General features: G+C 39.7%; 1 protein-coding gene across 4 annotated transcripts in view; it reads right to left on the reverse strand.

Moving 5' to 3' along the window:
* Window positions 1–10,740: 10,740 nt before the first annotated feature.
* The window catches only part of epha4b (eph receptor A4b), an 81,697-nt gene continuing 76,472 nt past the window's right edge, over window positions 10,741–15,965 (reverse strand). For 2 of the 4 annotated variants that reach the window (XM_026313067.2, XM_026313065.2), the window contains 4 exons: window positions 15,638–15,787; window positions 15,269–15,462; window positions 14,300–14,437; window positions 10,741–14,061 (listed from right to left, as the gene is read on the reverse strand). In XM_026313067.2, coding sequence (XP_026168852.1) covers window positions 13,962–14,061; window positions 14,300–14,437; window positions 15,269–15,462; window positions 15,638–15,787 — 582 coding nt within the window. In that variant the 3' untranslated portion in view covers window positions 10,741–13,961. Of the gene's footprint in view, window positions 14,062–14,299; window positions 14,441–15,268; window positions 15,463–15,637; window positions 15,788–15,965 lie in introns of all 4 variants that reach the window. The other 2 variants (XM_026313064.2, XM_026313066.2) reach the window with 1 other exon arrangement.

Here is a 15,965-nt window from a genome sequence, read left to right on the forward strand (position 1 = left end):
AATAAACAAGATTTTATTATTATTTTATTGTATTTTTCTCTTTCAGCATTTTTTATACTTCAGCAGACTGGAGGAGGAAACACACCAGGGTCAACCATGCTGGTTGCTAGAGGGAGTTAAATGTGTTTGACGCAGAGCGTTGATCAAAGCCTGGCTGCTGGGCAGCAAGCTGCCCTTGCAGTAGTCTGGTTCTTGCCTTCCATCTTGTTCATGTCTGCAGTGAAGCAACTGCTTAGCACCGACTACAGAAGACAAGACAGCTGTGAGAAGAAACCTTGCTGGGAGTGTTTGGAGCTGCAGTATAGTCTAACTGCAGTGGATACCTAAAGGAATAGTTTTTTAATAATTTTTCAACTTATTGTTAAAACAATATTGAGGTTCCTTGATGTACAGGCCTTAGACATTATTACTTAACCTACTGACCCTGAAAGTTTCAATTTGAAACATCACTATGCTGTAAATAATGACTCATAACTGCACAACTTTCATTCTGTGCAAAAACTCAATGTAAGGAGTTTATATGTCAATGTATATGAGTGGTCAAAAGATTAGTTAATGTGATTTGAAGCATTAGAGATTGATTGGTTGATTTGTGTTCCTCTCATGGGTAACCAGTATATCTCCACAGCAAAGTGGACACAAACATATGATTGACTACATTCAGGTGAATGTATTGATGAAAATGCAACTGCTTTTTATAGCCTATTTATTATGTTGTTAGCTTGTGTACTCAATTCTGTGTGTTCGTGGCCATTAGAGAGCCTGCTGTCCAGAATTATGAAAGAATTTCAGTAATCCATTTAACAATGAACAGAAATAAAAGAACAGAAATAACAAAACAATGAGCCTTAGATTTGTTTGATGCCGATTTTGCAGAAGTTATTTAACCTTTCACCTCCAGGCAGTTATGAATTTCTGTGCTATATTTAATCAATGGTGTCGATCATTGTTGCTGTGTCTGTATTAACTGGACATGTCCAAAGTCATATTCCTGGCCACTGTGTGGCTGTGTCTACCAGGTTATCATCAGGGATCAGAGCTGCATGGTAATGAGGGCGTATGGGCACATGAGATAATGTCAGAGTAGCGCGTGTGTGTGTGCGTGTGTGTGTGTGTGTGTGTGTGTGTGTGTGTGTGTGCTTTCGATAGTCTGTTGTTTGTGTGCCTGAGTGGTATGGCAGAGGTGCACTGCTGCCTGCGTGTGTCTGTGTGTTTGGAATTTAAATGATTTCACCACCTACTGTGGAGCACACAATTGTTTACAAGCACAATATATCCTACAAATGCTTTTCTGTTCTGCATTTTCTGTCTTTTTGAGTGTGTCCATCTGTGTGTAGGTAAATTCATGAACTTGTGGGGACAAATCACTTGACACTGTCACATTAAAGAGTATTACCTCAAATTTGGTCCCAACGACTGGTAGTCGGTACAAAATAAAACGTTATGGTGCTTTATCAATTTTATTTTCAGCTCCGCTTAGAGAGTCTAGTGAGACTTAAAACAAACTCACCACATAAAACCTAAACCCTTCCTTACCACTCTTTGCTCCTCCCACCCTGTTTGGCTACATGTAAGATTGCCACAAACTGTGCAAAAGGCAGCTCAGGGCTTGTGTAAGCCAACCACTGAGTCCCAGCATTACAGTGGCAGTTTGGTGATTTGTGACCTTTAGTTTATACCTACGGATAACATCATTTGTAATGGATATTTTTCCTTAGTTATGATGAGGTAATAGACAACTCAGACAATTCAGCTTGTAATCACATCATGATGGTGCATGTCGAACCACACTTGTTACAGAAATTAGTTGAAGAAAGTTTTGGGTTTCAGCATATTAAGGTTAGGGCTAGGATTAGGATTACGCTAAGTTAAAGTGTCAAAACCAGGAGTGTGTCCCTGTGACACAGACTGTGACTGTGTATTGACCACATCCACCTGCAATATAGTATATTCCAAGAGAGAAAGAACGAGAAAGAAGCACGCACACACAGAGATATTTTTTTCAGTTGCTTTCAGTTTTAGATTGATACAATTTAATTAACTAAACCGTCTCCAGCTTTCTTTAAAGGAAATCTCTTACATGCACAAAAATGATATAGTTCCTTTTTGTGTAGGAGAATATTGCTGGTATTTTTGGAGTAGTAATGATGAGAAGATCCACAGGTTGGTGCACAGCTGATAGTCTTACATTTCTCTCACTTCACTGAATTAACTTAGCTGAGAACCATTTCATCTTCAGGCTTCAGTGTTTCAAAGCCCTCTTTTCTTATAAACACAGACAGATCACTCTGTTCTCTGTCTTTCTCAAACACACACACACATAAACAGGCATTACATATACACAAAGTGTGATCAGGTGTTCTCATACCCCCACCTCCAACACTGGGGTCCTAAAATCAGCTCCAACCATCCATCATGTTTTATAGCACATCACACATTGTAGCTTGACAACAAACAGAGAGAGGTGGAGAGAAGGAGGGAAATTCTGAGACAGATGAGGATGGAGAATATTAAAAAGAGCAAAACAGCGAGAGAGCGAGGGAAGAGAGGGAGGGAATGTAAGGAAAAAGAACAAGGAGGGGGAAAAAAGCATCAACCTTTACTAATCAATATCCATTTCCCTGGGCTGTCATGTTGTTGCGAGAGTGGCTGTTGCATTACCAAACAGAAAATGTCTGATCCTAAATAAAATATCACCTTCAATACAAACCATCCCATTCATCTTCATTTAACAAACACTCAGCTTTTGGCAAAAGCTTTTATGCACCCTCTTTGCCATAGACAGAATGAATATGTCAGAATGACAGGGTCTGGCACCTGCATGCAGGAACATTTCTCCACAGAAAAAACTGCACATTTCAAATGGGTGATTCAATAGGAGCGGATTGTAACAGGAAATTAAATTTATACTTTATGAATCATGAGCTTACAACTTCTAGATTACAAGACAGGGATTTTTTAGAATACATGACTGTGAAATAAAAGAAAAATATCTTAAAGATTTTTCAAACTTTTAGGGATTGGGAGTATGTTGTCTACACATTAAACAAAATAAAATGTGTGCAGGGAGGTACCTTTGTGAGGTGGCTAGTACTATTACCTAATGGCAAAAGGGTCCCTGTATGACCCCAGGGCTTTTCTGTCATGGGCTTTCTCTGGTTGCTCTGGCTTCCCTCCACCATCCGACAACATGCAGGTTAGCGTGAGGTTAACTAGTGACTAAAGTTGCGAATGTGAGTGTGAATGATTGTCTTTATGTCCCAGCCGTGTGATTGAATGGCAATCTGTCCAGGGTTTGTGTACATTAGTGTATGTGAATGTTTGTGCATATTCACTCCTTTAAATAAGTCTGGACTGGCAGCTGACCTTATCAGTGGACAGCACAACCTAATTTGCCCGATGATAAGTCTGAGAAAAACATGCGAATGCACAATCGGTTCTCATTTCGCTCTCTCTTCACTGCTCGTGCTTTTTCTGCTCTCCTTTCTTCCTCCTCTCTCTGTCATGAGTCTACAGGCGGCATTACGTAAATCATCTGACTGTGTATCAGATGAAAGAAAGGACAGTGCAGAATCAGTACTGATGTACCGCTTATTTTCCTGATTCTCACAGTGCTCTCTCAATGGACTCTGAGTTTTCTGAGAGTGTGATTTGTTGTTTTGTTTTGCCTCTCTGGGTGTACATTCAGAGTGTGTGATTTTCTTTTCTCTCCAGGCTGGACCGGATTGATCTGGAAACACCAGCTCTGCATTTCAGTGTGTGTGAGGTAAACAGAAGTTTTGAAAAGTGATGACATGAGCCTGCACAGTTGGGGGCCGTGTACATCCAACCCTCTCCCTGATCACTCATTTTAAATTTCAGTATAGCTGTGGTCGTCTGACAAGTTTGCGACCATAAATTATATAGATTATACAATTATTGCATAGATGATATGATTAAAGTCTCAGTGCAGCAGCATTAATAAACATTATGGTAATAATGTTTAATACAGTGAATGCCATTTGTCAGCTTAACCAAATAATATTTCGCAAGTACAGAAAAATAGGAAATATGAGGAGTTCAGCCATTTTCCTTGTTCAGGCATCCATAGCTGAGCTTTGTTTAAGTGTTTTAAGTAAGATAGAGATCATTAGCAAACTTGGGCATCCTTTGCACACATAGACTGTGTTTTCTGATATTGTGTGGGCATAGTCTGAGAATGTAAGCTAGAAGGAGAGGAAATGAAGTGAATCTTGTGTGGGAAAGGTCTCATGTCATCTCATTTGTCTGTCTTTGCCCTCTCCTCGCTGATGGCATCCTGTCGCTCTGTGCTCTGATCTGTGGAGCTGTGACAGGATCCTGAGCCTCAGAGCTACATCTCCACTTCAAACACCGAGGCAAATGACCCAAATGAACTTGTCCTTTGGGTCTGCCTGAGATGTCATCTCCTCCAGCAGCTGCTAACAGTCCATTTTAGCCTCTAACCTTGCCTGGGGCCAGTGCCTTACAGTTGAGTATTAATGATCTCAGTGCTTCTGTGCTTCCTTCTCCATCAATCCATCGTTCATGTTTCTCACTGTCTCTATCACTATATCTTCCTTATTTACTGCATTGCCTCTTCATTTGATTGCATCTCTGACAAATAATTGCACTTGTCTGTACCTGTACCCATTTGGTATTCTAGTTTGAGAGCATGTCCATAACCATGCACATGGCTGTATATTTGCAGCTGAACAAGTTTTTGTAAACCCACTGTCCATTAACATTGTGTTTACTGTCTCTGAATCATTAAAAACTGTGGACGTGTGTCCTAGTAAAAGACTAGGACATAAACTGAAATGATGTAGCTGCGGTCAGACTCACATTATTCTCTGTTCTATTTCCATGGCTGCCTGGGAGCCTAAAAGCCTTCATAAATTACACTGTTATTTGGGTCAAACCTCTGTTAGTAAGCACATGGCTGATTTAGAGCTTCAACTGCTTACCCTTAGCTCTGTATTTGTGCTTTATATGTGTGAACATAACCACACACATGCACAAAAACGCTCTATTGCGATGACCTAAACAATAAACATTAATTTGTGTCACACTAAGAGGTGATGACATAAGTACATAAAGATATAGCCTAGACAAAGAGAGAGTGTTGAATGTTTTCATTTTTTGTGAACAGACCGCAAGTATAGTTACTTTTAGTTGCCCATCTTGTGTGGTAAATTTCAGCTATCACAGTTTGTGAGCTTACTGATTGTGGTTATGGATAGTGTGTGTGTGTGTGTGTGTGTGTGTGTGTGTGTGCGTGTGTGTGTGTATGTGTGTGTAAATGTGTTAGTGTACCTCTAAAGTTTCTGTTTTCCATGACATTTTACGAACCCTTTGATTGTGGTTTTACACTACAAACACTCCTTGACGGTTTTTCCTCTTCAACTTGTAATTTGGCTGTCCTGCTGGTTTTCCTTGTACACTATCACTATCTTTCGTCTTTAGTTCTCCCTAAGCAAGTCCAGCTGCTGATTTTGTGCAGTTTGATCTGTATACAGTTTGGAAAAGTTTTGTTATCTAAAATTAGCAGTCAGTGTTTTTAAGAAATCATAGATTATATTACTGTAATAAATCACTCTAATTTAATTTAATGTAATTTAAAGCATTTTTTAAAAAAAAACACAATTAAATTTGCCAAATAATGTCTCTCTTTAGGTCAAAATGTCCACCTGTTAAGTTGACCTAACAGCATGGACAATTACATAAGGATATGGTAACAAATAGTTTATATCATAAGTATTTCAAAGTGTTGTGTATATATCCATATCAGCGTGAACATCTCCCCTGATGGATTATGTCATTATAATCATTTTGTTGAATAAATTCTGAACTATATCTGCATGAGCTGGACCAAAATAACTTTTCCTGAAAATGCCAAGATTGAGTATAAAAGCAAAGCTAGGTTAGCGTCTCTGTGAAACACAGTGCGAACCTGCTAACATGTTCACAGCCTCAATTCTAACAAGCTGATCTATAGCACGGCTCATTTTTACCATGATTCCCATCCTGCATGTTTGTATGCAAACATTTAGTAATTGCTGGAGCAATGAACAAAAAGTAAAGCTGATGGGCAATTGGTGTGGGGAATGGACAAATTATGATTTTGTTGCTGTGACGATGCAAGAGGTGAAAACCAACCAGGTAAATGTTCTGCAGCTCCTGATGTTTGAAACCCTTTCAAGAACCCATGCTGAATAATACATGCTTGTCATGCGTAAAGAGTATTTTTCTTCTTCAGCCAACACATAAAGATTTTCTATTTAACAACAGATATCATCTTTTCATATGCATAAGTGACTAATTTGCATTATGCTTTTCAGCTTAATGCTAAGAAGTAGGTGTATTTTTCAAAAACCATTATGCCTAAATGAGTACATCTATTTGTAATTGCTTTAGATGGTCTAATAGAAATGCATATAATTTAATGTCTTAGATAGGTTAGGAACTTTGAAGTCTTGTCATTTCTTTCCTTATTTGTACCCTGTAATTTCCTAAACACACGCACGCTCAGCAACACGACTGACAGCAGTTTCACTCGTGCTCTTTTTTTCTCTTATGCCACTAGTCACATTCTCAGAGGTCACCAATCAATGCAAAGTAGACATGCCCACTTGTCACTGGCAACCGCTTTGTAGATGATAAAGGGCTGGAGGAAGAGGAGGAGTAGATCTGAAAGAGGAAAGGCAACATATTAAACTAAAGGTCTTTTTATAGTAGAAAGATAACTAGTTTATGTCTGCCTTTTAGTAGAACTTTATACTTTTAGTTAGTTATTATGACTGCATTAAGGTTTTATGACTCCTACACGTATTATAGCAGTTTAAGTTCCAACCATAGCTGGGATAATAGCAAGATATAAAGGAAGTATTTTTTTTTTTTTAGTTCAGTTTTAACTGACGGTGGCACCGTTTTTCTAAGTCTAATGACATTTGACTGTTCTAGTGAGTCCATCAGATTCTAGTCATTCCAACCCACCACTAAGATGTTCGACTTTCCATTCAAACCGCTGGAAAAAGTAGAGAGATCACCCCATATCTTTGGAATATAATAATGTAGTGGTTTAACCCTATCCAGTGAAGAAGGCTCCATGCATTTAGTCAGTAGAACACTGATGATGGTTTATGTTCATTTTATAGTAGTTTGAGAATCTATTAAAACCAGAGTACCTGGAGAAAACCCACACAAGGACAGGGAGAACATGCAAACTCCACACAGAAAGGCTGGGTTGCGAACCCAGGACCCTCTTGCTGTGAGGTAACGGTGCTAACCACTCATCCACCGTGCTGCTGTTACAAAAATCTCTGCAGAGTTAAACCACAGAGGCACTTTCACTTTGCCAAAGTGTTACACAGCACCATGAGATAAACACCTTTCTGATGGACTTACAGACCAATGAGTTCCTGCACTTACATCTGGTTTAGAAACAGCTTCCCCTGGAACAGCCTTATCACATAGGGGGGGTGGGGGGTTGCTGCGTTTTTATTTTTTTGTTTTTTTTTAGACTCTTCCCTGTGTAACATCAAAGGTTGATTGATAGCACTTCACAAGAGCTGCCTTTGATTATACAGGAATAGGAAATGCACAACACATGGTGTGTACAAAAGAAAGCTGATGTTTTCACACATAAACATGCACACACACAGACAGAAAAGGAAGCTGCAACATATTGCAATCAGCTGTCATATTTAGGGTTCATAAAGGGCTCTCGCAGAAAGACAGAACTATACCTGTACCTTTCATACGAGGATGACATTAACCATGTGTTTACACTTAAATAAGGTTTCTCACCTTGTATGAGTCACTAAGCCCTGGAAAGATAAATCACACAGACTGTGTATATCTATTTGTGTAATTTATAGACCAACAGATGTGGTCTTGCTATGTTGGCTCTAAATTTAGATTTTCATCATCTCTCCGTCGACAGAGAACCACCATTTGAGCTAGTTTGTCTTTTTTCAGTCTTTCTTGAGTCATCCAATAGCAGTTCAGCATGTCATGTCTGCTAGACATTAAACAGCCATTTCCACATCTGTAAGGGATTATGTGGTCAGTATTATCTCAGTCTCTCCAAACCCCTCCAAGTTTTTCTTCACCTTTTTTTTTTTCAAACTCAAACATTATTTATTCCCCTCTACTCTTATTCTCTTCATCCACTGTAGCTGATACATTTCGAAATCTGTTACTGATTTTTAGCTGGTGACAGTCGTCCAGTACAGGCAGTATTCCTGCTGATTCTCTTTTTCTGGTTATCTGTTTGACCTGGGGCATATCTGGAAATGCTGTTATTTTTAGATCATGTGCCGCCAACAACAATGACTGGATTATGAGACCTCTAACTTTCTTTGTTGTTGTTGTTTTGTGTCTTTACTTCAGCAGGATTTATACGCCTTCAAAACTGCATGTCAGATGGTTGGATAGTGTGGAAACCTCCTCTCCCCATTACCTTTTGGACACAAGATGGATTTTTCCCAACCACTCCTGTAACTTTGAGAAACCAATTAAAAATTCACTTACTCCACACTGATCGACCAGCTGTACTATAGCTCTTTTAATATACAATTATTTGTTGCACTTTTAAGTTAACCAAACGAAGGCAACACTATGAGGACATTATGTAGTTTTTGCAGTTTAGTGTCTCTGTAGTTATACCCTCTCTTGAGGTCTCTTTCTACCAAATTCACTTTCCTTTACTTTATTATTGATTTGAGCTGACAGAAAAAATCCTTTTGTGTGCGATATTTCCACACACAATCAGACCCAGGTGTGTTATCTTTACTGTCATTTTATCGTTCTTTGTCCCTTTCAACAAAAAATTGCATGGCACAAGTCACAGTTCTGTCAACATCCATTTTCCTGTTCCACTGCATGCACAAAAACACACATTTACAGACATGCACCCAGGGTGGCGTCTCAGTCCTGTAGTTGATGAGAGCAGGCATGATGGGAGTGAAGCATGTAATGTGATTTATAGAGCTAGGCTCACTTTTCAAATTCAATCAGGAACTTTGATTAGTGATGAAAATTTCAGACAGGAAATCGCTTTGATAGCAAACTAAAACCTCATGAGACAGAAGAGTACTGATGTGTGTGTGTGTGTGTGTGTGTGAGTGGACTGAGGAACACTGAGTCTGTCTGAACTCGGCCATATTTGATTATAGAGGACACACGCGATGCAATCAAGAGCGACAAAGCAGGAACTCTAGCAAATTTAACCAGTGACTGATGAAATCTTTCCTCAGGTTCAGATTTTATCTTCAGGTCTGTTTTTATCTCTGTTTTTGAGACTCACACCACTTGTTCACAAACAAGCCTAAGTTTTGGACTCATCAGCATTATGAACACACTGTATACATATACATATGGCTGACCCTGCAGAGGTCATTGTGAATCTCTGCCTGTTGGTCTCTTGTGTTATTTTAATGTCTGCTGTTGCACATGAGGGGACACTCAAACCCACACCTGACAACATGACAGAGTGGCCCAATTACCATTCCCATGGGAGCGTGTGTGTGTCATAGAGAGTGCAGAGTGGCGAACAGGGAGGAAGGGAGAGATAGAGAGTGAGATACTGAGTGCTTGTGCACGTATATGATACAAACATGACAGGCTCATCAGTCACCAATGGCCTTTTAAAGTTCTCTCCATAGGGACACCTGACCTTTTCACATGATGCCAATAGCAGCTGCATGATGAATCAATCGCCTAAGCCTTTGGCTCCGGGTAGCCTCCGTGTTATCCGCAATAAATACGTGAGATGACATTCTCACTAAGATGCTTGAAGACAAAAGCCCGAAGTTATGGATTGGCTTTTAATTGTGAAAGGGAACCCACTGGTGATAGCAGAAAGAGGCAATGTTGGAAGACTGCACATGGAGAAAACACTTTGGTTTATAGAGGGAGGTGGGGAAAGTGTAAAAACCATGAGAAAAGGGAGGTAATGGGGTTTCCGAAGTCAGAGAACTAACCACAGCCTTTCTGTCTGTCTGTACAAAATGGATGGGAAAGTGGAAGAAGAAATGGGGATGCACAAGACCAGCAAAAAGATGAAGAAGAGGGCAGTGGGAGGAGGCAGACACTGAGGAAATGGAGAACAGACTGTGTGTGTGTGTGTGTGTGTGTGTGAGAGAGAGACCAGGGCAGTGAATGATATGGGAATATGGAGCCTGATATGATGGGCTAAATGAGGTGTAATGGTGGTAACATAGAGTGACAGCAACTGGACCAGTGCATTAAGGGGTTAACCAAGGCCAGGAGTCACTGACCTTGTCCCCTCCCTAGAGACAGAATTATCTGTCAGTAAGGAACAGACACAACACACACACACTGATAATGAAGATGTGGTTGCAGGACAACCATATTTTGCCATTCAAAGAATGTTATGATGGGAATTTCACCACCACTATCACCATTAGAGCAGAGCTGGGAACAAATGAGACTACCCTCAAGTTTTCCAGTCATGCACAGACTTTCAGCAAAACTGGATACCTCCAGGCTTTGTTACACAGCAAAAAATAATTAAGCGAGGGCCTCAAAACACTTTCGTGAGACGGCACTTTGAATTTTAAACAATCATACTGTGTAAGTTTAAATTGTGCAAGTGAACAAATGTATTTCTTGTGCATGTGCATACAGGATATATTTGTGTATCTCAGAGGGGTAAGGGAGGACAAACATAAAAAGGTTTAGAATGTGTGAAAAGAAAAAGACACTACAGGCTTGAGGTGAGAAATTAGAAATATTAGCATATTTATTACAGCAACATGAAAGACATTAGAATGCCTACACCCTTTACAACAAGCAACGCAGAGGAAACGGGCTTGGGGACAAATAAGCATTGTACGGTGGAGAGAGAGAGTGACAGTAAGAGAGAGAGAGAGAGAGAGAGAGAGAGAGTTGGGGGGGGGGGTGAAAGTCCTGAATGAGAATCACTCATCAACATTTACAATGCAGAACTGGTGGGGAGTGCAGGGCTGTATTTGAGATCAAGCAAACCAACCCACCTAGCTCACCTTGATAGGGCGAAAAGTGACAATCCTGGGATTTTGAAAATGTGGGACTCCATTAAAAAGTGTTGAACTAACTTGTTAAGAGGAAAAACACTGTTGGCATTTGCTCACGTTTGTTCGGTGGCACTTCTAAACTTGTTTATACCTCCAGACTGCATGACGAACTCACATTAAAGTGATTATGCATCTAAAATATAAAATTGTAAGCCAATCACATATATAATGTGTATTTTCTTTGCCTCAGTGACTATATTACTCAAGTAAATAAGAATGATAGTGTAATTTTCTCCATCAGCTTTTACAGGTCACTGGGTTTAAGATTTATTATAACACTTTCCGAACAAGATGATGTTCTTCTGCTTAGAGGACTCTTAGTGAAGGTGCTGTTGCAGGGGAGCTCTGGGATGTTACAAAACCAGGGTGTTGATGTGAGGTCACCTTAAGAACACAGATAAATACTATCTGTACATACACTCTTAATACCGCCTTTACAGGGCAACGAAAAAGAACAATAGCTCAGTAAATAAGGCATCTAAAAGGCCAGCGGTCAAGGGTAGTCCGCTAGAGTGAAATCACAGAGTTAGCATGAGTAGAATAAGCAGTTTCAGGTTCACTGAATTGTATTTTTTATCTGTGGCTGATTTGACAAAATGGCAGTTCTTTGGCAAGTTGAAGTTGTTTAATGTCAGATCATTAAACAGTAAACACACTGTTTAATTTGTTACGTACAATTTTGCTCTTCTGTTTCTGGTTGTTAAAAAGGCAAAAAAATGCTCCTACTTTATGCAGAACAATTCAACCTGTAAAGAAATGCAAGGCTTGACAAGTCTGCCAAGCCTCGGTACAACACGTCATACCATCACTGGAAGAAAGAGTTGCTGGATCACTGGATGAAAATTTCTTATCTCAGGAAACAAAAATTGGATGTAATCACTGTTTAGAATGGATGTGCAAATTAAGCTCCTGTATCAATAAGGAATATCCGTTCTACTCATGCTAACGCTATTGTAGAAACTGCAGTCACCGTCACCTGTCAATCAAAGCTGAAGCTCTGGACCATGCTACATTCCTTTGTTTAGGCCAACAATTCACCTCCCTTCATTTTTCTCCTGTATGACCCGCTCCTGAACGACTTCAGAAATCTCTTTTTCACAATAAAAGTACATCATAGTCATCATCATTATCAATACAAACATTCTAACATTGGAAATAAACACTGTACATATTTTACACTATGATACAATCATATATACTGTACTTTATGCCATTGTTGATCCTATGGAGTACCACATATATTAAAACTGAGTTTGGGAATACACTAGTGCTATTAATACAGTGCACACGGAGGATCCCATCATCTCTAACCTTGTAACTAATATAATACGCAGCAAGGAAAAAAACAACAATCCAATTATTTGCATTTTGCTGTAAACATTGTTTTGTAAATTCATTTTATAGGTGTTGGCTTGAAACTCGGGATGCTTGAAAAAGCTTGACATGACTGACACCAAGAAAGTGAGACAGTAAAAGACACGCAGACGTTCTTTAGAATCGACCCTCTCTTGGAGGCACAGCTGAAAATCAACACTATGTATTTTATCGCGCTGAAAAATGGGTCCATTGAGCCTTTCATTAAGAAGATTATTTGGACAAAACACTATTATTGTCACTGACCTCATGTAACCATCCAGCCATGGGAAATGATGAGAGGATAGAGTATAAGAGGAGGGGGGGATATGTTGCACAGATGCACATTTCAACGCTACTGTACATGGCACAACACTGAAAAAACAAGTTCCATATATTTAGCAGTGTGCACTCTATCATGATCTTTGCATCGCCTTTTCTCTACACTGTAACCTTCCTAACACACCTGGAACAGGGGAAGGCAAAGTCTTAGGCTGAAACATTCTCAACAACATCATAGTGTATCAGCTGAATTAGACAATGCTGTTCAGAATTGACAATCGGGTTTGGAAGAATAAAACTTTCTCTGTGCTGACCGCACCTTAAGCAGTCTCTGCTCTTACATTGCACTCAGTTATGTCGTAAGTGCAAACAGACTAGACTGGGTCTGGTTGCTATGGAAGTGTCTACGAAAGCGTTCACTCGGGAAGCCCTTGTTCTGGTCAAATGCGCCTTTTTTTTTTTAACAAATCATACTTCATCCTACATGAGCTAAGAAGATCTACATCTCTTGCTATCACTACAGGTCCAGTTCCTCTAGTCTCCTTACCCCACACATTCATGTCATTCAGAATCTCAGCTCATTCATTGGTGTCCTGTTCTTACAGGGAACAATGGGAGGGGTCATACATGTACTAAGTAACAACTCCTATTAAGGTTGAGCGATATAAACCTCACCACCAATACAAACGTTAGGTCCATCTCTACGGTTGTGGGACACACATCCCATATAAACATGTATCTACACATATACATATTTTATGACCCTTTTTAAACTCTTCAAGGTGAAAACTCAAACAAAATAACAATAAAAACCAACTGTACACCTCACAGACAGTGGTGATAATATTATATTCTAATTTGTTTTTTTTTTTTGTTTTTTTTTTTGACATTTCTTAAAAATCTTTTTTTTTTTCTTCTTTTGCTGAGCTGATATGATGTGACATTATCTGGGATGCTCTACATGTGGCCATGTTGTTGGAGATGTGTCTCTCTGTTGCTCCTTAATGGTGGTCGTGTTGCTTGGACTGTTGGTGCTAAAGCCGGTAGTGCCCGTCGAGAATAATGTTAAGAATGGTGAAACTGCAAGAAAGTGAAGGAGTCAAGTGTCCATGTTGTCTCCGTCTTAGTGTGTCTTAAAATCAATGAAGGCCCGAGCACAGAGTATCCATTACAACTCCACTGTGGTGGGAGAACTCTTCACAGGAGCATCCATTTTGGCTCTGTCTCACTGAGTGTCTGTGGAAGTTGTTATACTTGGATGTGAGTCCCCTGGGTTTGCAGGCTCTGCACACTGGACAAAATCTTCTTCTGGTGGCCAGCCAAACTCACACCCATCTTAGCCAATTCACTACAAAGACAGAAAAAAAAAACACAGACAAAAATATTATTTATGAAATTTTAGAGAAAAATTCTTTACTGTGTTCCAAATGTTAAACTGCGATTGAGGTTTCACTTCCAAGATACTTGTGTAAATCCCCTTCTTTAATTTCAAATGACACTCAAGTGGAATGTAATATGTCTGCGTCTGACAATCTTGACCTTTTGAGTGTTTCATTTAACAGGAATGAGACAGCAGCCGTCTGTACCTGACACTGATGTAGAGCACTGAGTCCAAGCTGACATATCCAGCGCTGGAAAAGTTCTCCTTATATTGGCCCATCTTGATGGCCTCCAGCCACTCATCCACTGTGCTCACACTGAACTCTGGGGTGGATGGGTCCTCCCTGCTGGGATACAAAGCACACTCATAACTTAATGAAGTGCAGGCCTGTTGAGTCGCTAAGCAACATTTTCTAACTTATGGAAATATTTGTCCTCGGAACTGCTATTAAATGTGTCTATTGTTAGTATCTTTATAATAATAAAATGCATCATATCATGGAAACAGTATGTGCTCATTATGCTGGATATGCATCATCGCAGTAAAGCTTGGATTCTGCTGAAATAATGCAGCATGACAGACTCCGCTCTGATGTTACAAAAATATAAGCCCTAACTTTAAACCTACCTACCAGTGGGTAACTGCTTAATGTGCTTCATTTAAAATCATTCAGAGTTTATAAGACTCTTCTTTCTAGTCACGTTGTTCTTCCTGTCTACAAGGTGTAGGCTCTCCTTGTTAATAACGTTTTTAAACTTTGTTGCCTTGTCAGGTGTGCTGGGATTTGTTTCTTCTGTTTAGTGTCTCTGTCTGCTCTGAAATGTACTGAAACTATTTATGCTGCATGCTTTGTATGCTGGTCTGGTTTTAAATGCCTTAAGTCTAAAAGGTAAATGTAGAAATAATGATAGTCTATATGTATACTGTATTATACAGCTGGGTAGGAAGGTTATCTAAACTGGATGTGAGATTATGAATATCCTAACCCACACTACGAAAATCACCTTTTCACTGACAGATATCAAGAAATGATGAACGAACACTGTAGACTTACAAAAAAGGCAGTGACTATGTCCTCAATGCATATACTGCCCTATAATATATGCTGCATATATATGTATGTGTCAGTGAAAGTGTTCATTACAAGCTTTATTTATAGTTTTCTTCCACTGACCATACTGAGCTGTTGGCCAGCTCTCTGAGGCTGGCTGGGTTTCTAATGAGCTTGTCCAGAATTGTGACAATCTGTCCAAACTTTGGCCTGTCGCTGCGTCCTTTCTCCCAGCAGTCTAGCATGAGCTGGTGCAACACCACAGGACAGTCCATGGGAGCAGGAAGACGGTAGCCTTCATCTATTGCTTTGATCACCTACACAGAGAGAGAGAATCAGACATGAAGTTCAGTGATCGATACAAGACAGGAAAACAGAACTTTCCCAGGAAAGTTTGTTTTTATAGTGAAGAAATGAGCTGAAGGTATAGTACATCTACCATTCAGGTAGTTAACACTGTAGCTGAGAGAATGATATGTATTTGCAACTCACATCCTGATTGGACATCTCCCAGTAAGGTCTCTCTCCATATGAAATCACCTCCCACATGACAATACCGTAACTCCACACATCACTGGCTGAGGTGAACTTCCTGTAGGCTATAGCCTCTGGAGCTGTCCATCTGATGGGGATTTTCCCTCCCTGGAGATGGTTTACAATACAGTCAAGACATTCTTGGCAATGTGATGTTTTACCCTGTCTGTAATAATGTAAATATTTAAAGGTTGTTTTACTGATACGTTTCTGGGTAAGTGCTCTAATAATTCAGAAGCAGAGCTAACAAAACAAAGATGCTGCCTGCAGAGAAGTCTGGTGTAGC

Source organism: Mastacembelus armatus, chromosome 17 (genome assembly GCF_900324485.2).
Source record: "Mastacembelus armatus chromosome 17, fMasArm1.2, whole genome shotgun sequence".
Lineage (NCBI taxonomy): Eukaryota > Metazoa > Chordata > Actinopteri > Synbranchiformes > Mastacembelidae > Mastacembelus > Mastacembelus armatus.